Raw genomic sequence first — 24,107 nt, forward strand, 5'->3', positions numbered from 1 at the left:
TTTCCATCACCATTGAAGTATCGAAATCTTTCCAATTGTTCTTACCTTCAATTTTCCTAGTAGAAATAGGCGCATTTCAATTTTCAACTATAAGGCCGTATAGAAAGACTCGTACGAAGTTTGGTTTTTTGATTTGACGTGGCAAAAGTTGTAACTGCAATTAACGAACTCCACCAACCGTCAAAACTAAAAGCGCGAAGTAACTCACACTCTGTCTTTCTAAACCCTTTCCCTCCTCTGCTCTGCTAATCAACCAAGTCCCAAGAAAACACATCTTCTTCACAAAAGTTTCAACTTTTCTCAAGAAAATGACGAGAAATATCTGCCCTTCTCCTCAAATTTCAGTCTGCTGTGTGCTTCTTTGCTTTGTCTTCTTCGATATAATCTGTCTTGGATTCCTGATCTATTGCAGGGATTCTTTCTGCAGTTTCTTCCAACGCCCGTCTCCCCGGGCCTTTTTTCCGGTACTCATTACCGTTTCCCTTCGTCACTTTCTTCTACTTTGTTTGCATATTTTCTTTTAATTAATTTTTTGATCAACTTTACGCGGTTTTGAAGTTGGAGCCACTCCAAGAGACTTCAACTTCTTCGATCTTTCACTCTCCCGAGGTTTTCAAGCTGGATTATGCAGAGATGGAGAGACGTTTCAAGATCTTCCTGTACCCGGATGGAGACCCTAATATGTATTATCATACACCAAGGAGTCTTTCCGGCAAGTATACCAGTGAAGGGTATTTCTTTAAGAACATCAGAGAAAGTCGGTTTTTGACAAATGACCCTGAAAGTGCTCATCTCTTCTTCATTCCCATTTCCTGTCATAAAATGAGAGGCAAGGTAATTTTGATGTCTCTTTTGCGCTATTAGTTCCGATTCAAGAAAAGAATGCTTTCTTTTACATCTCTTTCTTTGGGCCTCACTCCTCACTGATGTCAATGTGCAGGGACTCTCGTATGAGAACATGACCAGAACCGTCCAGGAATATGTGGAAAGCTTGATGGTCAAGTACCCTTTCTGGAATAGAACTTTAGGTGCTGATCACTTTTTCGTGACTTGCCATGACATTGGCTTCAAGGCTACTGTAGGAGTTGCCCATCTTGTTAAGAATTCAATTCGAGTTGCGTGCACAAGTGGAGATGATGATGGATATATCCCACACAAGGACTTCCCTCTTCCTCAAATAGTGCAGCCATTTTCTCTTCCCGCTGCAAGATTTGACCCTGAGAATAGGTAACTCCAACTTTGCTATTACATATGCTCTTGAAATTTGATTCTTCTGGAACATTCATTGACAATTGAACCGAAATATTTAGTGCCTGGGGATTTCTTTTATTTAAGTGCTCTTGCATGGATAGAATCTGCTATAACTAACTTCTCCAGTAGAACAAGGCTGTGACTTGCACACCACCATATCAATTTACCTCTAAAATTACATGAATACACTGGCTTATGGCTTATGTTGCAGGTATGCATTAGGATTCTGGGCTGGCAGCCTCAAGTCTGAGCTAAGACGTGAACTGGTTAGTGCTTGGCAGAATGACACAGAGCTTGACATTCAGAGCAATTATATGATTAATGTCCCACACCTAGAGAAGTTCAACACAGCTAAATTTTGCATATGTCCTGGCTGGTCTCACGTCCACGGCTCACGTATAGCACTCTCCATTCACCATGGATGTGTCCCTGGTAAGATCCTTAATTTTCTAACATGTTTCTTTATAAATGCTTCTTTCTCATTTTTTGCCTCCTTTCCTTAGCTTTTCGATATATAAACCTTTCCTATTGTGATTGGCTTGGTAAGCTGTTTAATTCTCTTCTTCGTCCAGTTATCATGTCAGACCACCATGATTTGCCATTCAATGATATTCTTGATTGGAGCAAGTTTTCAATAATAATCAAGGAAGATGAGGTTCAACAGATTAAGCACATTCTTGAGAGAATATCCTATGACAGATTCAAATCTCTGCATTACAATACTGTGCAGGTAACAAATGCGAATATCATAGAAAACTCTAATTATTTATTTTTTAAAATTTCAATGTGCTTGAAATTATAAAACGATGATTTACTAATTATTTTGGTGTGGCTGCAACTCAGGTGCAGAGGCATCTACAGTGGAACTCACCTCCCATCAAATATGATGCATTTCATATGGTCATGTATCAGCTATGGCGGCGCCGTCATGTTACCAAGTAGTGAATGTATTGAATTACTAGACGATGTGCCTGGTATACTCACGCTAGTGCCTTCAAAGCCTTTTATTTTCGGATGATAATACAATCCAAATTTTGGTCTTCTCCTTGTAAGGAGTAATCCTCCTACGTTTGAAAATCATGACAAAGGTATAGCTGGATATGTCTCTCAAGTAATTGAGCCCGTGGGCCTGATTCAACAAGTTTGTCTTCCATTTTTCACTGCAATTAGATCAACCAAACCCTGCCCCTTATGCAACGATCCACCTCATATTTTTAGCCTTATATCAAGTACCTAACTGGTGTCTGGTATCTGTTTTTTGATAAGCTGTCTGGTGTCTGTGTCTGGTATAATGCATCAAAAGTGGAAATCAGATAAGCAAGACAATAATATTAGGTTCAAGCTCTTTATAATTTGTTGAGTGGTTGGAGGCAAAGCATGTGAAAGAGAATTGAAGGTTACAACTGGTTCACGGAACTGCGTTTGGTATGTGACCAAACCTATCTAGCCCATGGCTTTCTATAATAGCCTTTGATGACAAATAAAAAAAATTACATAGTCAATGGGATTTCGGTGTAGGGGCAAATTTCCTCTTTATGTAGTGCGCAAGGATGTTTCAGCAGAAATGGTACAAGAATTGATTACAATCCCATTGGCTTTTTCTTCTTCTTTTTTTGTTTCTTAATTTTTGAAAAATATTGAATCCTGTTTGTTTGGATTTTCCATTCGGGTGTCTCGCTTAGTCTCTTTCTTGCTTAGTCTTTGCTGTTTTCATGGATGAAGTCAGAATTCCTAGTGCATTATTTCTACTCATCATTGTTGGCCTGGTCATGACAGCACAACATTAGAGAATTTAGCATTTTTACGTGACACATAATGGACGGATTCAGACACCCCTTTCCCTTTCCCTCCACCCTTTCTATCGCCATATATTCCTTAACAGTAGTAATACAGATTGTTGATTGGTGCATGACAAGACTTTCGACTCAATGACAGTTTCCCAGAAATTTGGATGACATTTGGAAATCCTCATAACCCTGATTTCATTTGAATTTTTTAGAATATCCAAAACCATGGACTTGGCAGTGTTGAGAAAGTTGACAACGTTGCCAGTGCTCTTAGACTGAAATTAACTTTAACCAAAGCCTTCTTTTTTTGACCCTTGACGCCCAGCCAAAGAACTTTTAAAAAACAGAAAAATCCATCCTTTTTGACCATATTTCTTAGCTTCTCATCTTCCTGTGGCTTTTCAATTAACAACTTAAAATTCATTTACCAGGATGATATAGATTTTTAAATTTCCATTGACCTGGAGCTGGCCAATCTGGCATCTTACAAGTTTCTTGTGGCCGTACACCAAGACATTTTTACTATGACACCATTTTTTAATTAATCTTTTGATGGTTTTGTTTAGGTTATTTGATTATTTTCTTAAGACCAAAGTTATTACATTAGCTAGCCAACACGTCGACGCACGCATGCATGCATGCATGTAAAGTCAACAAACAACTGTCCATATATAAAATGACTTGCCCAATTAACAATACGTCAATAACTCTTTTTTCTCAATTTTTTTAAAATAGCTACCTGATATGTCGATGACAGCTTGATTCCACCTCTTTCCATTGATATATTTATAGTTAAATCTTATTGTTTTTTTCTCTTTGTCGAATGGAAATTAACAGTCCACTACCACTATCACGAGAAAATTTATTTGAAAAAATAAATAACATTTAGAGATCTCAACAGTTAAGGTTTTTCGTATTTTTTAGATATTTGATCTCAAGTTCTATTAACTAATAAGATACACTAATTTTATAGCTACTCAAATAAAATTTAAAAATACAATCAATATTCTGAACACTACTCGTTAAATACTTAAACTCGTTAATTACCTGATTAATCAAGTTAAAGTTTTTCTATACGTTCATAGGTATTCGATTAAGTAACCCGAATTTGAATCTAAAATATTCAATTTACTGATAATTTAATTATCAATTATATTTATGATATATAAAATTGAATTAAAGTATTGGATACTTGATGTTATCCAAATATTTATATAATCAAATTTAAATATTAAATATTCAAGAAGTGATACTTATATCTTATTTGAACTCAAAACAAGTATTAAAATTTTTATTCGAACTCATCTTAAATTTGAATAAAAAAATTAAAATTTTATTTACATAAATAAATAACTATAAATATTCGGCTAAAGCATAACCGCTAACATCCCTAATCCCTAACAATATTAAAGCATTGCGAAGAGGTAGTGACGCGAATTCTTCCAAAACCCAACAAGAAACTCATGGTGCAAACGAGAAGAAGAGGAAACCCCAAATAATTCTGCTTTTCCAAAGCTTGAGTGATAACAAAGATCAATCATTATTGAAAGTGTACTATTTGTTGAGCACTGTTAGCGATGTTAAAGCTTACGCATCATTCCTGATGCGGCCTTGAATACAATGGGGCATATAAAAGGTTCCCCACCCCCCCCCCCCCTACAGTACTGTTATTCAAAAAGCACTAAAGTCATGTCGGTCACGTAATTGTCATCCTACACATAACCACATTGTTTCTCTTAACTTTACTTGTAACTATTATTTATGGAAACATAAAGCAGCAAGTGCCCAGCGCACGCTAATAACGTGACTAGCAATACACCGTTTGTTGGTTCGCCCTTCCACTGATATATATCTCCATGCTTTTTTTTCAAACATATTAATTCTTGCTTGAACAAACATAAATTAATGGTTGACACATAATAAAGCTTGCATTAACTAAATTGGCATTGCGTGTGCTGCACTCGTATTAACTTGCTTAAAGATTGATTATGGAATTTCTTGTGAGCAAAATATACGTTAAGAATGTATAGTTTTCCATTTATATATATCATGCGAAATTGAATAATCATATATATTTATGCAACGCTAGGTAATATATATAGTTGCTTGTGGGTCATGTATGAGAGTTTGAGGGCATAAAAAATGTTGAAGTTGTCGGATGTAGAGTGCAATTTTGGCTCTTCACATTGGCCATAAGACTTGCCAAAAATGTATTAAATCAATATTAAGGAATGGAACAAGTAAAAGGAATATAATAATCACGTATATATATAAACTTCTTGCCTGGTGTGCTTGGGTTCATGCATTCCACGGTCATCTCAACAAACAAGTTTAGGTATGAAAATGCGTAGCCTAAAATTCCTGGCCGCCTGCTATAAGAGAAAACTAAAAATTTTTTCTTGCAAAAAAAAAAAAAAAAAAACTACTGTGTCTGTAGGTTCCCAATCCATACATAAATTTCATTTCCTAGTATGTTATACTTTGTTGGACAGTAAGCATTAATTAATGAGCTTCTTTGTTCAGATGGAGAAATGGTCATCACAATTAACACGTCACTTCCCCTCTCTCCATTTTTTTTCTTCAAAGCTTTAATCTCTTTAACTACAATTATATATGAATATGACTAAGCAATCAAATTTAAAAATATAAATAATAAATGCCAACTATGTCTATGACTCTACAGTTTAATATCCTAGATTTCATATATATATATATACTTTTGTGATTATTAATTAAGGAGGAGAGAGGACTTTGCATCTACAAATTTCTCAAAATGCATATTTTAATTTATTACAAACAAATCTCCGTCTTTCAAAAAAAAACTAACAAACAAAATTCTTATTAAATAAAAAAAGAAAAAAACATTGTTCTTTTATATATCGGAGAAACTGGACTTGACTCTTGACTCTAGAGAATGGAGTCGCAGGTCAGGTGTTGAAAAACCCTTTTGAATCCTTATTAATTACCCGGTGAGAGATGTCATCGGTACACGTGCAATGATCGCATTCGGTAAGTTGTACACGTGAGTCTTTGTCAGACGATAGAACATCACGTGATAGCCTCCCTATCCCACGTACGAATCCCGCAGGTAAATTAATCACAGGCGTAATCAGACTGACTGTCCAGTCAAAAGTAAATAAAAACAATAAAAAAAGGAGAGAATTACCAATATATTTCCCCAGATTAAGTTACACCACATTTTGTTTTTTTGATAATTACATAAATACCAAATTTTGTCACACAAGGGAAAAAGAAAAAAAAAATAATGAACCGAAACTTTAGATGGTTATTGGGTAAGTTGTTAACATGTCAAATCATTTGAAGCCAAAGCCTTAATTACGTATTGCTCACTTAAATTCCGAATGTTGTGAGCTGTCACAGAAGAAGATCCCCAGATATTTAAGATGGTATATCACCAAAGGCCATTCAAATCAAGTCACAGAATATTATTCTTTAAAAACTTTGGTGTAATTAAATATATAACCGAATCAAAATTAATCCGATAATTGAATGCAATTACTTTAAATATAGACTATATCTTTAATGGAGGTTTCAACTGACAATAAAGTTGGTGTGTGATGTATAAAACTTGCGTTTTAAGATTTGAAATGCGGTAAAGTAATTAATTCTCTGACCGAGTAAATAATGGAGATTAATTAGCCATCAAAGAATTTAGCTCATTTTTGCTGTCTCCAACCACTTGCAAATTATTGTTAGTATAAAAGACACATTAATTATGATTTATGAATTATCATGCTGAACGAGAATACATGATTTAATCTTCCAACTTATAAGGCAACATACCAAGCAGGACTACATACTGAAATTGGAAAAATCAAATCGATAAAATAAAAAACTTTGTTGCGCAAATAAAGGATAAAATAAAATATAAAACTTTTTAAATCATTTTAATATTTTTATTATAAATTTAAATAAAACTTTCATGGTTCAAAAAATATCAATTTTCTTTATTAATTTTTTTTACATAGTATAGATCTTTCATTAAACTCTATTAACCATTCCAATTTAATATAAAAATCTAAATTCTCTCCTCACTCTTTCGTTTATTATTGTTTTGTTTCTGAACGACCCACTACCTTTTTCTTAAAACATTTATTTGAGAAATGTCCAATTTGATTTGGAAGGTATTCGTATAAACACAAGGTATCTATCTTTTCCGAAAATTTTTTTTTTATCAAATCTTTCACCGTTAATCAATCTCCTTGTTTGTTTCTCGCTTGCAAGGACAAAAACGTGATAAATTAGGTCAGATCTTTATTATGGTTCATTTGTTTTGGACCACTATATATAGTGTCTTGATGGGAGCATATATAATTTGGTGAAATGAGTCAGATTTTGATTAAAATACATTATCTTTTCACTATAAAATAGAAAAGTAAGTTACCAAAAGCAATTTCAGTTATTCCATTTCAATATATACTTCCTTAATTTACAGCCCATCGTCGAAAGTAGTTCTATTCTTTTATGAAAAAACAATTAATGTGGGATTGTACCTTCCTTATCCAGATTTCTTACTTATAATCACGTGGAAGTATGAAGCTTAGCAAAATAAATTATAAGGTTGAAAAGGAAAAGAGAAAAATGAAGAAATAATTTTTTTGTTCCCATTTCTCACCCCATTTTTAAATGGAGCAGAAGGATTACATACTTTTCTCCTATGGGATGATATAGTATTATAAAAATTGAGAAAACAAGTAATTGGGTTGTTAAATTGTTGAACAAAATAGTGTTATTTAAAAATAAAAAGTAAAAATTTTAAAAGGAAAAAAAGAATAAAAAGGAAAGGAAATTAATGGAAAAGACTTAAATCGGAAGGAAAAGGAAACAGATGGACAGTTTGTTTGACACAAGAGTTGAAAAATGGTTTAAAAGTTGTGGGCAATTAAATTAAAGCTGGTAGATTCACAAAACGAACAAGTTAATGAATACAGCCAGGAAAAAGGGCAAATTCGGGAAGCCACCTCATTGAGGCTATATTTGTAATTTAGGTATGTCCGCCTCTTTAACCATGCCACTTTATATGCGCCTCGAAACAGGACTTGGAAACTCGCCTTTAACATCCCCACAGCAACTACAAGAGAAGACAGAAGAACAGTAAACCTCCAATCCCCCCATCTACTCTCTCTCTCCTCTCTCTCTCTCCCTCTCTAATAGCCCACACTCTGCAGAATAGAGGGAGAAAAGTTTGATCACTTTCTCTCTCTAAAGGGTCTAGGAGAGAGAGAGATTATTTATATATATATTATATATAAATATATAAGTTTTTGTTCGAAACAAACGGAAGATATTTTGATCATGGGTGGTGGGAAGAGATTTGCTGTTCTTCTGTGTGCTGAGGATTCTGATTATGTTAAAAAGAGGTACGGAGGGTATTATGGGGTTTTCGTGGAAATGCTGGCGGAGGAAGGGGAGACTTGGGATGTTTTCAGGGTGGCCAGCGGTCACTTTCCCGATGAAGATAAGATCGGTGACTACGATGGCTTTGTTATAACTGGGAGTTGCAATGATGCGCATGGGAATGACGTTTGGATCTGTAAGTTGATTGCTCTCTTGAAGAAGTTGGATTCCCTCAAGAAAAAAGTTCTCGGGATTTGCTTTGGTCACCAGGTAATTAAATTTAATGACTCGGTTTTCTACTACTACTGCTACAGGGTTCTTTCTCAGTAATTCGTTTTAAACGTTTCAGAAGGTGGAAAAGTCCTTTGCTTTTCTGAATGAGAGGGATGTATTTGGTTTCTGTTGTGGGAAAAAAATAAAAGTTTTTCTCCAGTTTTTTTAATATATGATTTAACCAGAAACTCCCAACTAAAATCTTTAAACGGCATTTGGTGAATGGTGAAAGTCAATAATGGAGGAAAAGATTACAATTAAAAAGCTGATGGGATTCTTTTAATACATTAAATTTGCAGTTGAGAAACTCTCAGCTGGAAATCAGTTATGTGATCAATCTGAACCTTTTCCTTGCTAATTCTGTAAGTCCACAATAGGGATAAAAGTTTCTTCTTCTATTTTTCCCTATTTTGATGGCAGAAATAGATGGAAAGCCTCCATGTTTTTGATGTAACATGATTATCTCATTTTATACTTAACTCAAAGTTTAGGGTATGTGGTCCCTCGGCTCGTATAGAAACTAAGATGTGAGTGGTCCATTATTAATTAACCGTGGTTCTGTGAACTGTGATGTGATTAAGTGAAGTACACTTATAGATGTTTTTTTTATGTTTATTATTGGAGGCAGTCACAGTTGCACGGCTTTAATTTGGATCTGAGATCAAAATCCAACCTCTGATTTTGGTCCGGCATGTTTCCCCTCCTGCTACTTCATTTCTGCATACGGCTTACTATTCTTTGACGATCAACGTTTTGGACCCTCTTCATCTTTTATAGTACATGCGATCTGCTGCTCTTGTTTTAAATAAGTTTTAAATTTCTTTTCTATCAAAAGGTGAATTCATGACTAGAGATGTATGTGTCTTTGAGTCTTGACTCATGGTGGTTTAAGGGTGAAATTGTATGGTGAGTTTGGGAAGTTATTACTTTTGTTGTTCACATGCAAAATGCCATTTTCAATATCGTCGGCTTCTAATTTTACAAGGGACCAAAGCTTAGCTGTGGAGGCAAATGTGTTAGCATGCATTTTACTGTGCTATGAGCCATTTATTGCACATGGGTTAAGTTTGTTTTCCCCTTTTGTGTTATTCTTTCCCTTTTTCTGGATGCAATTTGTGTTGTTCCTTATGACATATAGTTGAAAGTATTCTTGATAATGCTGACAACTCAGATGCTGGTTGGGCATTCTCAGCCTCTAGTTTTCATCTTTTTAATATCTACTGGCTATTATTTCTTTAATGATGAATTACTACTAGGCTGGCGGAATTGATGGTGTGGGGTTTTTGGATTTTCTGTTTGGATGAAATTGGATTTGCTTGCTTCGCACCAGTTGCACAGTTGCACACTCCTTGTATATTTTCTAGAATGTGGTGTCAATCAATAACTTGTATTTTATATGTTTGAGAACTTTGTAATAATATAATTGTATGATGTTCAATGTCCATGGTCGTGGACAAATAGACTCCCTGCTATATATGCGTGGCAGATGAAAATGTAAGCTGTCGGCAAAGTCAAGTTCCACCTTATGCAAAAGCACGTGGTTGCCACTTCACTTTGTTTTTTTTTTTTTTGGGTTGCCGGGTCATGGAATTGTGTATCCTGTGGTCCTTCATTCTTAATTCTTGTAGTACGATTCTGGTAAGGTCACAAAATTGCTTGCATTGCCATGTTTGTCCCATTTGTGCATTATGGTACCTAGTTCGATCCCGAAAAGTGAAATAAACGGCTCATATTGCCCCCCATTTTGGGCGTAGGATAAGGCTGGGAAACACCTTCCTCTTACGCTAAAGCAGCTTATTTGTTCATGCGAAGTGACTATAAGGGGTTGATCTCCATTGGATGTTCTGTTATGGGAAAAAGAAGAATTCAAATCCACAAAAATATTCAATGTTATGTTCATGTCACGTAATTTGATTGTGCTCATTGTCATCTAGCTTTAATGAAAAGAAGAAAACTTTATTTAAATTGCTGGGTTTTTTTTCTTTTTTCAAAGACGAAAAGCTAAAGTAAAGTGTTTGCTTGTTCCATAAAAAATAATTTGTTTTGGTTTGATCAGATACTTGGTCGTGCACTAGGCGGAAAGACGGGACGTGCCATCTCAGGTTGGGACATTGGAGTGACAACCATTCATTTGTCATCATCCTCGTCAAAGCTCTTCTCATCTCTGAAAATCCCAGCCACTCTTTCCGTGATCGAGTGCCACCGAGATGAGGTTGGCCTATATCAAAAATGGACTTGGTAAACAATTCATACAAAAGAAAGATATCGATAATTTTTTTTTCTTTTCATTTGGTTTTGAATATGCTAGGTTCGAGAACTTCCATTAAAAGCAGAAGTGATGGCATGGTCTGAGAAGACTGGGGTGGAGATGTTTAGGTATGGGGATCATATGATGGGCATCCAAGGCCACCCGGAGTACACCAAAGACATTTTGCTTCACCTGATCGACCGTCTTCTGCAGCGCAGTTTTATTGCGGTACGTCTATACCATCTGATCAGTTACAAGCTCTTTCTGTAATCATACTGATGATTTAATGGTTTAGATTGAGAATATTATTGACACGTTTCATATCAAATTGTAGGACTCTTATGCTGATGAGTTGAAGGCCAACCTGGGGAAAGTGGAGCCTGATAAGGATGCTTGGAAGAAACTGTGCACCAGCTTCCTCAAGGGTAGATTATGATGAAATCTTTTCTTTTTAAGAAGTTCAGGAAAATTTCAAAAAGAAAAAAAAAAACAGAAAAGAAATTGTAAATATGGACTCTTTTTTGAGAAGCAAGTTGAAGTTGAAGGAAGTTTAGGGAGGTTGTGGTAGCACAGAGAAATGCCAAGAAACACAGCTGCATTAAGCATGTAAAAGCTGTGCATAGGTTGGAATTTGATGCGGTCTTCTTCTCCGGGTTAATAAAATTTGCGGGGTTTAACAATTCCGTACTTCAGTTTCAACTTTAAATTTAATCCCACCAAAAGCGTCAAAAGGCAGGCACCAGCTGTGACCTGTCTCAAATTCTTGACCTTGAAAAAGCCTGCGAAATTAAAATACTACCAGTATTTTTATTATTTAAAGAAGTGCACACGGAACAAACAAGGATCCGTGTTGCAGCGGTTGCTCGCACCTTACTCAATGTAAAGCAAAAGCTCGAATTAAAAAAGTAAAAAGAAAATCCTCAAAGATGGAAAGTACACACGCAAGTAACAGCCAATTGCTAAAGTGGAGAGGATGGGTTACCCCAAGAAATGGAATTGAAGAATTCATGTGACCATTCTGGTAGACCTCTCATTCCTCCTTTGGATAGTAATGTACAGTGTTTTGACTTTTTATTGCTATTTTATTTTTCATTTATGCGATTAATAGATCTCCTAGTCGAAAGCCATTTACGCATTTGACCAAAATTGGGGCAAATACAGGCAAAACTTCCATCACTTTTCTTTCGGCATATGTTCACCCGGCCCAATTACGTACAGTTTGTTCCCATACATGAGCTAGGCAGTGCGACACCTTGGAACCTATAGAAACAGCGACAAACATTCGCTTCTACTTCTCCAGCAACATAATCTTTCTGCTCTGCTCAAATCACCTTGTGCTATGATTTTTACTAGTGAAATTCTAAGCATTTTCAGATTGCTCTAAGCCCTAAAACCACTTCTTCCCACTTTAACAACCATGATAATTTTACCAACCAAGCAGGAGAACGCAATATCCCACTCATCTGTCTCCTAAACCTATGAATCCAGATCGAATCGTAAGAATCAAATCAACTCTTTCTGAGCACAATGGTTAGTCATAACACATATCCGTGTCTATGGAAGATGCCGAATTCCACATGGACTAGGCAAACTCAATTTCCCAACTGTATAAAACAAACAAAAAAATTTGAAAAAGGGGCATCAAGGACTAAGGAGGGTAGGTAGTGTGTGGGAGAGTAGGATAGCATTTGAACTAGAAGGCATCCTCTCAAGAATTCCAACAGTAAACCATCATCAAATTTCAATTGCATTTAATTTGATCCAATACCACCTCTCATCAAAAGTATAAATGAAAGGATAGTAGTCGAGATTCAACAACAATATCAAGGTTCAAACATTGAGAACAATATCACTGAGTCTTTGAGGATTTTATAGAGATTATTGAACCAGGAACAGAGTTCAGCTTCATCATCATCATTACAAGAAGAGAAACAAAGATGAATAATAATGAAGTCAAAAGCTGACATTCCACTGCATGGCAACAAATAAAGAATGCGCCTAGGCACCCATCATGGATCCTGAGTTCTTCCTGCACTCAGACAACATATCCATGTAGAACTGACACTTGTTGATTTCGGTTCCATAGCTATTCAGGCACTACAAGAAACACAAGAATGGAATATCATTAGAGTAATGTTGCTACATATTCCACATGAGTTCTGCATCATACGTACCAACATGATGAATGGGTACTCAGGGAGAAACACCAGCAACTAACATACTAAGGTACTAAAGGCATCTACCTCAAGTGTAACAACTCAGGATAAATAAATTAAAAGAAAACCCAGATTTTAACTACTTAATGAAGAAACCAGGGCCATATGTGAAATTCATTCCAAATCAGGCAAAAGATATTAGGTAAACTGCAAATCCAGAATGGATGATTAAGCTGCTAGAATCTAGGAATCATGCTTTCCATACAAAGCTTCAGTCAGCCATAGCATGAAAAATATTATCAACATTTTCACAAACTACTACACCATCAAGTAATTGAATAACAGAAACTGAAGTCCACATACGTCTTGGAATGCCTTGTAGTGGATGCTGCATGCATCAGAGCCAGCAAGACTATTAGTGGTGGCTGCTGGTGCAGGGGCAGCTGCAGCCTCAGTAACCACAGTTTCATGTTGAATAGTACGAGGACCCAGCACAGCATCAACAGCCCTGTGAGCCACAGCACTTCCAGTGCCAAAAGCCATGCCTACAATAAGGAGATAAAGAAAAAAATTAGCTAAAATCAGAAAAATGCATCATGATAAAGCAACCAGTTACATATAACGTAAATAGTCCACCATCTCAGAAGGATATCCATTCACATACCCTGAGCTATGGTAGAGCCTATGCCTCCAAGCATGGATCCACCACTTCCGCTCTGAGCAGGAGGGGGAGGAGGAGCACGTTGAGCTGCAGCGAAAAATTAAATAAAATTAAAAATGACACTCAATCAAAGAAATATCTACTGACTAAATACAGTTTTAAACCAACAATCCTCTTATCAAAAAAGGCATATATCAAGGTTAATCAATCGTGAAACTCTCATCTATAAGCTACATAACCATATACAAAATAAAAAGGGTGAGTTACCTGGTGGAGGTGGTGGGCTGCGTGCAGAAGCAGCACGAGGGGCTGGGCGAGAAGCAGACCTTCCTGCAAAATAGTAAGAATAACAAAAGGGGAAACATAAGTGAACAGAACAGAAATTCCATAAACACCCAAATAATGGAAAATGGCACAGCTCTAGTTAAAACATAGACTAACATACAAAGATCCATACTTTGCACCGCCTTACAAGGTACTTACTGATATGACAATTGAATGTTCCAATAACAAGGTAAAATAATCACAGGAGATAATAAATACCATATCCAGCCCAATTTTTAAAAACCAAAGAGAATCATGCAAAGCACCAAAACTAAAAAAAAAAAATCCCCAATAAATCATACAGGCCAGATAAGCCTAAATCCAGGAATTAAGATTAACCCTAGAAAACAGGTGAAGCTGGGTGCGGGTAAATATATACAAATAAACATGGGCAAAGATGCAAATAAATAGTTTGGGAAAGATTAGATCTGAAAGAAATGAGATGAGAAACTAACCAGAGCTTCGGCGAGGCATGTTGATGTTTTGGAATAGAAGCGGCGTTAAGTTTCAGAGGTTTATGTAGAGAGAGGGTTTAGACTACGAAGGGAACTATAGATTTCCCCCAAATCCCTGGAAATGTTCATTTATATAGAGGGGTAAAGGCGGTACGTGGGTGAGAACAAGATTAGTTTATATCAAACACGTGGCAGAATTCGACTGGACTCGCATTTTTTTACTGTACATTAACTAATATTAAATCCTAAGGCAGGTGTCAACTTTGGACCTTATGCCAAAAGCCCAAAACAGAAACCCACAATCTGCTCGATTTGTTCATGGACTGAGAAGCCTAACTAGTTCGGGTCAACCCTACATTAACAATTTGAGTTCCATCCGGTTCGAAGTGACGCACATCTTGTAATTGTTTATTCCTTTTTATCTTATTATCACTAAAAATGTTAAAGCTTATCATATTTAAAATAAAAATGTACAACAAGGCACATGAATTGGTCCTTTTATTTTTAGGCTGAAATCCAATATTTTATTTCTTTATTTCTTTCGTTTTACTTTAATTTAAAAAATTAATTTTTATTTATACTTTTTTACGTTTTTTATTTTTTTCACATAATATTTTAACTTTTTTTTAATTAACACATTGTATATAAGTTTTATCTCTAGAAGAGTTGCATGATTTGCTCAATAAATTATGACAGAATTAATGATTTAATCTCTTGTGAGAATAAAATTTATTCATAAAGTATTGATTGAAATAAAAGAATCACAACAAAACATTGTGTGAAAAATTTTGTTAATTATATTAAAAAAATTAAAAATATTTTTGAAAAAGTTAAGTTCATGCATATTAAGTTGAGACATTTTATGGTAGGAAATTACAATCCATAAATTAAAGCCGAAAATTGAAAAATTGGAAGTAGTTAACATCAAGAATTGATGAATGTTTTAAAATATCAAATGGAAGATATCAGGTCATATGTTTTTTAGACAAAAATAGTGTGATATTTAGCTTTAAAAGTCCGATTAATTTTAGGTTCATAATTCATTATATGAAATGGGGTATCCATAATTAATTTTCATTTAGAGAGGGAACTAAGTTGAGCTAATTTGTTTAATTTGTTTTTTTATTAATTACTTTTTATATGGATATTTGAGTATTTGATTTATTGATTTATGTATGATTTTCTGTTTAAAAAGTAAGATTCGATTTTTTAATTTAAAAATTATTTTTATAAATTTATCTATTAAATACTTAGAAAGACATTTTCAAGTTTCAAAACTTATTATTTTTAACAAATAATCTTTCGTTAATTTTTTTTTTTGCAAAATAATGGTCTATTATTATCTCATTTTCAAAACTTGATCTAACCTTAGCCACATTCTGCTGATTAGAGATTAGTAGTAGTTTTAAATATGAACACTAACTCGCATAAAAATTGTATAAATAAAAGAATGCTACAGTAATAAAAAAAATCCCCAAAAAGAATTTCAAAATCCTTAATCACACAATCAAAGATTCAAGATCTCTCTTTTTCTTTCTAGTAACCACATAACACACCCACCAAAAACAAAAAAAAAAACCAAGGTTCTCTGCTTTGAAAAAAAAAATCCAAAACCCTAGGGTTTCTTCAGATTTTTCGTTTCTAAATCTCTGATCTTTTTCATCGATTGATTAACCAGTGAAGCCAATGGCTGAAGAAGCAGCAGCATCGACGCCTCCATCATCTGCGGCTCCATTGGGATCTTCCGTCATACCGATAGTAAACAAGCTACAGGACATCTTTGCTCAGCTTGGGAGCCAGTCCACGATAGAGTTGCCGCAGGTGGCGGTGGTTGGAAGCCAGAGCAGTGGCAAGTCCAGCGTGCTTGAGTCACTCGTTGGCCGAGACTTCTTGCCTCGCGGTTCCGATATCTGCACGCGCCGCCCTCTCGTCCTTCAGCTACTTCAGACCAAATGTAAACCTGATGGCTCTGAGGAGGAGTATGGCGAGTTTCTTCACTTGCCTGGAAAGCGCTTCTATGATTTCTCTGAGATTCGCAGGGAGATTCAGGTTCTTTATTGCTTGCTTTTTATGATTGAGAAGCTCAAAAGTTAGGCATTTTGATTATTCAATTTGAAAAGGTTTTTATTATGGGGTTTTTATGAAGTTAGGCATTTTTGAATTTTCTTTTGCTGACTGGTTGCTTAAGGACTATTAAAATTGTGAGATAAATTTTGAAGCAAGAAACAGATTAATTAGATGATACGTGAAAGAATTAAGATGCACAATAAGTTGTGATTAGGGAAATTGAAAGCTTGCCAAAAGGAATAATTAGGCTTTAGGTGATAATGACGCTGAAATTCACTACAGTGAAGCTTTTAGGGTTTAGGTAGATAGTTACTTAACTAGTAAAGAGAATCACTTAATTTAGATGTTATTGGCTAAGGATCTCAGATATATTTCTTCTCTCTCCCCCAAGCTCTTTGACAAACTCTAGCCTTTTATTGCTTGCAAGTTATAATAGTTTTTATGAGATCAAGAAAGCATGTTTGTAATTTGTGGAGTTAAAAGAAATGAAAATGTCCTTACATTAAGAAAATCTCAATTGACTGCAGGCTGAGACAGATAGGGAGGCTGGAGGAAACAAAGGTGTGTCAGACAAGCAGATTCGACTTAAGATTTTCTCACCAAATGTTCTAGATATCACTCTTGTGGATCTTCCTGGAATCACAAAGGTTCCTGTGGGTGACCAGCCCTCTGACATTGAAGCTCGAATTAGAACAATGATCATGTCTTACATTAAACAGCCAAGCTGTCTGATTCTAGCTGTAACTCCAGCAAATTCAGACTTAGCAAATTCTGATGCACTTCAAATTGCAGGAAATGCTGATCCTGATGGTAATTTTGACTATCAAAATGCCAATTTCTGTATTGAGTTGCTGTTTGATATTTATTTAATTGAATCATTTTGCTAATTTTATGCTGGCAGGTTATAGAACCATTGGCATAATCACAAAGGTGCAAATTTTAACTTGAAATTCTCTTTTTCAGATTATGATACAACTTCTATGTAAGCTGTTCTAAATTTCTGATTAGTTTTGGCTTATTTGTATGTGAACCAGTTGGATATAATGGATCGAGGTACTGATGCTCGTAACCTATTGCTTGGGAAAGTGATTCCCCTTCGACTTGGTTACATAGGTGTTGTGAATCGTAGTCAGGAGGTAACCATGTAACCTTTCAGGAATGGCAATATTAATTCATCAGTTTGTATTTTGTTACTCTTTTTAAATAAATTATTTCTGAATGCATTGTTGATGTGGATGATGGGTCATTTTTAGAGTTGTTTTTCTTAACAATTATGCTGTAGTCATTACTTTGAGATGCTCTAATGGCATTTTGGTCTTCTGTGATATTGCTCTATTGAATTAGAACATATATTAACTTTTTTCATGTCATTTTGCATGGTGAGATCTTCCTGTCCGTGTACATGTCCTGTCATTTTTTTATTGTGTGCCGTATGCTATTGTCGCTTCACTGTCAGTTTCAAAAATGGTGTGTCAGGTCCTCAAAACTTTTATGTTCTTAGGCAACCTGAAGTATATGCAGCACATGGTATAATGGAGCCTGAATTTGATAAGCCTAGATAATTAGTCAAAGGAATCAAAATAGAATTACTAAAACGAAGGGGTGTGAAAGTCAAGAACATGGCTGCTTTTTACAGCATAACATTTAAACATTTGAAAATTGCTGGTCATTAGAGCAGGAATGGAGTGTAAAAAACCATGTATGCAAGAGCTTTAATATGGGTAACTCTACTGCCCCAAAAACGTTTTATTTCTTTCCATCCACAAAAGCAAATAAAAGCTATTTTAATTGTTAGTAAATTATGATAGTTTTGCTTCTACTATGCTACTATACTTGTTTATTTAGGAAATTGTTTTGTAACTAGTGGCCTTGGGTGATTTCTTTTTTGCTCTTACTTCTATATAATATACTGCTTAACAGGAATCCTATTTTCCTAGTGGGCTGAGATTTTGATTGGACTTTTATGTTGTCCTCTAAACAGGATATTTTACTCAACCGGAGTATCAAGGATGCCCTTATAGCTGAGGAAAAGTTCTTCCGCAGTCGTCCGGTATGGCTGTACCAACCTTTAGCAATTGTACATGGTTTGATGCATTTTCCATCATCAATTTGCTAATATTTTTTGCTGGTACATAGGTATATAATGGTCTAGCTGATCGTTGTGGTGTACCTCAGTTGGCAAAGAAGCTGAACCAGGTAAAATATTTGCAAGATGAGGTTTCCAAAACTTTTATGGAGTATAATTTAAATTTTCGAATTTGGATGCTTCATTCTAATGCCTACACTTCCTAAAAAATTCAATCTGTTTCTCCCCCTGTTTATGCTACTCATTTGGAGCAGAAAAAAAAAAAAACCTCCCTTTTACTTCCAACCAGATTGAACATGGACTGCATTGTATGCTCTATCTGGGGAAATTTCCATAGGCTTAGCTATATCTTGAACATTCCTGCTTTTCTTTGTCCTTTTACCTGAATCAAGTCACCCTCGTGCTTATAGGATCTGTAGAAGGCTTTATGCTGGTTGAGAACTTATTGCAATCCTCTAAGTTCAGCCCTGTGACCCAGCTGTGCATGACAGAGACATGTACAGTTGGCATAGGGGGAATTTCTGTGTTTCTTTTATCTTGTTGTTGAGTCTTTCTATGCTGTTTCCATTGCAGATTTTAGTACAACATATCAAGGCAATACTTCCTGGGCTGAAATCACGCATTAGTTCTGCACTGGTTTCTGTAGCAAAGGAGCATGCAAGCTATGGAGAAATCACAGAATCAAAGGCATGTATATTTGTTTGTTTACCAGAACTTGGTTGAGAAATGATTGGTTCTTATGACAAGATTATGGTTTTGTAACCTATAGGCTGGTCAGGGAGCTCTTCTGCTGAATATTCTTTCAAAGTACTGTGAAGGTAAATATTTTGTTTCACTGTCTGTAAATTGTCCTTTTTCTCTTACTAATATTCTGAAGTACACCTTTATATACATTCTACTAAATTGGTAATGATACTGTTAATTAATGCTTTGTTGGAAACAGCATTCTCATCTATGGTAGAGGGTAAAAATGAAGAAATGTCTACATCTGAGCTGTCTGGTGGAGCACGGATTCATTATATTTTCCAATCAATCTTTGTTAAGAGCTTGGAGGTGGGTAGGCAGATATTTGTGTCTGGGATATTTGCATACCTTTCATTCTAAGGAATTTTTTGCTAGCTGGATTTCTTTTCCATTTTTCGTTAGAGTTTCATTATATTATACATCTCCTTATCTTTAGTTTCTTCACATCATTGTAAAAAAGTTGATCATTAATTACTATAAACATCATTACCACCTATCATCATTAACATTTCTGTTGATTCCAGTAATGTGTGAATTTCACTCCCTGTGGGTGATTTTGTGCTTGGTCTCTGCAAGGACAGGATAAAAAATAAATAAATATGACAACCTTATTGGTGGTTATCTGGTTTCATATTGTTAATTTTTGACCTCTCTTTTTTCTAAAATATAAAACTTTCTTATTTGTTCTCAGAGCTACTGCTTCATGTAAGACACAGGCATTACAAGTCTTACTTTGCAACTATTGAATTTATTGATGTACAGCCGTGCCACTGATGAGTGCCTTTATGTAATCTGGTCCTGATTTTGAGTTTGCTGTTTACTGGTTTGTTATACAGGAGGTTGATCCATGTGAAGACTTGACTGACGATGACATTCGAACTGCCATTCAGAATGCAACTGGTCCTCGATCTGCACTATTTGTACCAGAAGTAGGTTCTGGTGGCTTCTACTTTGAATGTTTTATTTAAGAAATTTTTTGTATATTTTTACAGATCTAAATTGCTGTATTCCAAATGGTTGCTTGGAATTATTTTATGTTAAACCCAGAGCATAGTGTTATAATTCAATTTTCTTATATATAGGTCCCATTTGAAGTACTTGTTCGAAGGCAAATAGCTCGTTTGCTAGATCCAAGCCTTCAATGCGCCCGGTTCATATATGATGAATTAATAAAGGTGATTTTATCTTCCAGATTTTCATTGTAGTTTCACAGCTCTGTTGCTTGAGAATCAAGATTTTCTAATAGAATTATTCTCTTTCCAGATTAGCCATCGCTGTATGGTGAATGAACTTCAGCGCTTTCCTGTTTTAAGAAAGCATATGGATCAAGTTATCGGGAATTTTCTGCGAGAAGGCCTTGAACCATCTGAAACAATGATAGGGCATATTATTGAAATGGAGGTATTCTTGTGTTTCTTCTATGTTATATTGTTTTATGTCCCTATTCCGAATCCTGTTGTAAATTATGAACTCGGTGCAGTTGACGTGCAATACATGTTATATTCTTATGTTCTTTTCAAAGATGTTTAGTTTTTTGTGATATAAGCCATTCAATCTTGCAGATGGATTACATAAATACTTCCCACCCAAATTTTGTGGGTGGGAGCAAGGCTGTAGAGCTTGCTAATCAGCAGATCAAGAATTCACGGGTTCCTTTGCCTATATCTAGATCAAAGGTAGGTCCTCTACTAGTAGTCATTTCTATGGTAGTATTGCTATTATTCAATCCTAATGACCCTTGATTTTCATTTTTTCTCCGTTTCTTTGTTGACTTAATCAGGATAGCTTAGAGCCTGATAAGGCACCTGCTTCTGAAAGGAGTATTAAATCTCGGGCTATTCTTGCAAGACAAGTTAATGGAATTGTGGCTGATCAGGCAAGAAATTTTGTGTTTCTGATTGGCCAAAATCTGCTCTCTTTCCCTTGCCTGTTCTCTTCTTGCTTTTCTAATCTTCTCTCCCTTGCCAGTTTTTTTTTTTTTTTTTTATGATAATTAACTTTTAATGTTATACTCCATTTGCTTGCAGGGTGTCCGTCCTGTTGCAGATGTTGAGAAAGTTCCATCTGCTGGTAACGTGTTTTTAGGATGACATTTTTTGAATTTGTGGAATATGTTGCTTTAATATCTGTGGTTCTCCTTTTATAATTGTTTTACAAGAAAGCCAAATATTGAGGGTTTTCTCTCCCTTTTTTTCCCCTGAAGGGGGTCTCAGAATTGCACAATATGAATTTTTGGGTTTTTGATATTTCTTGCCCTATTTTTTATATTATTATCAAGCAGCATAGGAGTAAATTGATGTTCTACACCTCGGTTTTATCAGGAAGCACAAGTGGTTCAACTTGGGGCATTTCTTCTATTTTTGGTGGTAGTGATAACCGTTCATTAGTTAAGGAGAGCTCAACCAACAAGCAATATAGTGAACCTGTTCATAACATGGAACAGGCCTTTTCCATGATCCATTTGAGAGAGGTATACACATCAGATTATCCATCAAGGTCCTAGTGCTAACTTAAATAATATGTTACTATTTAAATTATTAATTCAATCTTGACAAGCATGTTTTTTATTCTTTCCAGCCTCCACCTGTCTTGAGGCCTTCAGAAGACCGTTCAGAGAATGAAGCTATTGAAATTGCCATCACAAAATTACTCTTAAGATCATACTATGACATTGTTAGGAAGAATATTGACGACTCTGTACCTAAAGCAATTATGCATTTCTTGGTAAGTTTGAAACTGAGTAGATTTGCTAATTACATTTCCTTGTGCTTTTTTAATATTTAATCCATGTTCATGGCCAAGTTCCTGATAACTATAATATAATGGAAAGTGTTATTGTGTTCGAGTTAGGATTTTCTAGTTCTTACCAGCCAAATTAATTTCTATTTTTCACCTTACATTGGTTAAGCAATTATATGGCTTGACATAAACAAGATTGGTGCTAAGTATGTTGATTACCATCCTCCACTATTTTAATCTGGAGAGAAGCATATATTATTGTACAAGGCTACAGGTTATTTAAGTATGAGGTGTTTTAAGTTATAGTGGAATAGTGATGGATTACATGATTGTTTAAATGTTATATCTTGTTTACTTGTCCAATTATGATGTGGGGCATGCCAGTTGGTCTACAAGTTTTTGCTTGAGCTTGATGAGGTTATGTTTGCTATATATTTCTTATCTTGGAACCTGAAACTGTTGTAATTCTTGTATGCTAATTGCTGTTTTATCAATAATATATCTCTCCATAGGCTATAGTAAGAGCTGTGTTATCCTAACAATTGTGCAATATTGCATTGTTAAGCTGAAGCATCATACTAATAAATCTCTGTCTGTTGATGATATCTATATTCAGGTAAACCATACGAAACGTGAACTTCACAATGTCTTTATCAAAAAGCTCTACAGGTAGAGCTTTGTGACATTTGACTTGATTTCAATTTCTTTCAATTATTTATCCTTTTGATAATCTCCTTGTTGACTGTTGAGTACCCCTGTTTGTCTTATGATCCAAAACAGAGAAAACCTGTTTGAAGAAATGTTACAGGAACCTGATGAGATTGCTACAAAGAGAAAGCGTACTCGAGAAACACTCCGAGTTCTTCAACAGGCATTCAGGGTGGGTTTTCTTGACCTCATATCAAAATGTCAACATATCATAAGAATTTTTATCTGTTTGTTAAGAAGTAAAACGTCAAATGTTTTTTTCCATGTTTACATGCACAATTGTCATCATATCCCTGATGCTCTACATTCATTACTTTTTATTTTCTTGGGTAAATTGCAATAAGTACAAAGTTGCAGTCAGATTTATTGGTTTGTCTTCTTTTCGTTTTCCTTTTCAAATCCTTTTAAGTAGACTTTGGACGAATTGCCATTGGAAGCGGAAACAGTTGAGAGGGGATACAGTTTGGGTTCTGATCCAACAGGGCTGCCAAAGATCCATGGATTGCCAACATCATCGATGTATTCTACAAGTAGTGGGTCTAATGATTCCTATGCAGTGTCTCCTAAAAACACAAAATCTCGCAAGTCTTCTCACTCAGGGGAACTACAGTCACACTTATATGGTAATGCAGATTCGAATGGAAGTGGACGCAGTTTCATGCCAGGTCTTTATCCTACAGTTGATCTGTGAGCCGCTTGAATGTGCAATTGTGCATGTCGGTCCAAGTTTTTGTCAATGTGGAGGCATCCATCATATTCATTTGATTGCTTAGTCTAATTTCTCACTCAAGATCTTTGGAATTCCTCCAACCAAAGCTGGCGTGTTGTTTAACTGGTGTTATCTTCCAACTAGATATCTTCAAGTCAGCTATTGTGCATTTGCATTTTGCTCGATATATTTCCCCATGTTCTCCTAGCATGATATAGGGTTATAATTGCATTGGTTTATCACTCCAGGAAGAATAATGGGAGTGAAAACTTGCTATTTTGGTCGGGAACAATAGATTTTTCGTTCTATAATTATTCTTTCAACAATCTCCTTGCCCCCGTATTTGTTTGACATCAGGCAGTAAACATGGCCTAACTGTTTGGGTGATAATGTACTTAGATCAAGAATGTTAGCCATGGTGTTTGTATCCAATGCTTTTCCATATATTGATGTGAAATTTGAATTCCATCGTTTTTGGTTTTGGTGGAAAGAAACGTGTAATATCTGTTTGCATCTGCTATTTTGATAAGATCTTGCTCAC

The 24,107-nt window shown here is 35.4% G+C and overlaps 4 protein-coding genes across 5 annotated transcripts; 3 read left to right on the top strand and 1 right to left on the bottom strand.

The window, feature by feature from the left end:
• LOC18608188 (probable glycosyltransferase At5g03795) lies at positions 76–2,915 on the top strand. Its single transcript, XM_007042748.2, has 6 exons — positions 76–464; positions 559–834; positions 941–1,227; positions 1,463–1,683; positions 1,824–1,981; positions 2,095–2,915. The coding sequence occupies exons 1-6, from the start codon at positions 309–311 to the stop codon at positions 2,191–2,193; spliced, it is 1,197 nt and encodes a 398-aa protein (XP_007042810.2). The 5' UTR covers positions 76–308; the 3' UTR covers positions 2,194–2,915.
• LOC18608189 (gamma-glutamyl peptidase 5) lies at positions 8,105–11,623 on the top strand. 2 transcript variants are annotated; one of them, XM_018115425.1, is made up of 5 exons: positions 8,105–8,666; positions 8,969–9,031; positions 10,726–10,881; positions 10,978–11,145; positions 11,252–11,623. In XM_018115425.1, exons 1-5 carry the CDS (start codon positions 8,355–8,357, stop codon positions 11,351–11,353), a joined length of 801 nt encoding a protein of 266 aa, XP_017970914.1. In that variant the 5' UTR covers positions 8,105–8,354; the 3' UTR covers positions 11,354–11,623. The 2 variants fall into 2 exon arrangements, with proteins under 2 accessions (XP_017970914.1, XP_017970915.1); XM_018115426.1 differs by lacking the exon at positions 8,969–9,031.
• LOC18608190 (uncharacterized protein C6C3.02c) lies at positions 12,633–14,635 on the bottom strand. The gene is made up of 5 exons (XM_007042750.2): positions 14,514–14,635; positions 14,002–14,064; positions 13,738–13,821; positions 13,437–13,618; positions 12,633–13,014 (listed from the first exon to the last, which is right to left on the bottom strand). Exons 1-5 carry the CDS (start codon positions 14,530–14,532, stop codon positions 12,916–12,918), a joined length of 447 nt encoding a protein of 148 aa, XP_007042812.1. The 5' UTR covers positions 14,533–14,635; the 3' UTR covers positions 12,633–12,915.
• LOC18608191 (dynamin-related protein 3A) lies at positions 15,972–24,032 on the top strand. Its single transcript, XM_007042751.2, has 20 exons — positions 15,972–16,562; positions 17,108–17,390; positions 17,482–17,510; positions 17,615–17,716; positions 18,562–18,630; positions 18,717–18,776; positions 19,240–19,353; positions 19,436–19,484; positions 19,610–19,719; positions 20,247–20,339; positions 20,493–20,585; positions 20,674–20,811; positions 20,973–21,086; positions 21,191–21,286; positions 21,438–21,480; positions 21,732–21,880; positions 21,988–22,134; positions 22,766–22,818; positions 22,930–23,029; positions 23,270–24,032. The coding sequence occupies exons 1-20, from the start codon at positions 16,200–16,202 to the stop codon at positions 23,546–23,548; spliced, it is 2,484 nt and encodes an 827-aa protein (XP_007042813.1). The 5' UTR covers positions 15,972–16,199; the 3' UTR covers positions 23,549–24,032.

Source organism: Theobroma cacao, chromosome 2 (genome assembly GCF_000208745.1).
Source record: "Theobroma cacao cultivar B97-61/B2 chromosome 2, Criollo_cocoa_genome_V2, whole genome shotgun sequence".
NCBI classification, from domain to species: domain Eukaryota; kingdom Viridiplantae; phylum Streptophyta; class Magnoliopsida; order Malvales; family Malvaceae; genus Theobroma; species Theobroma cacao.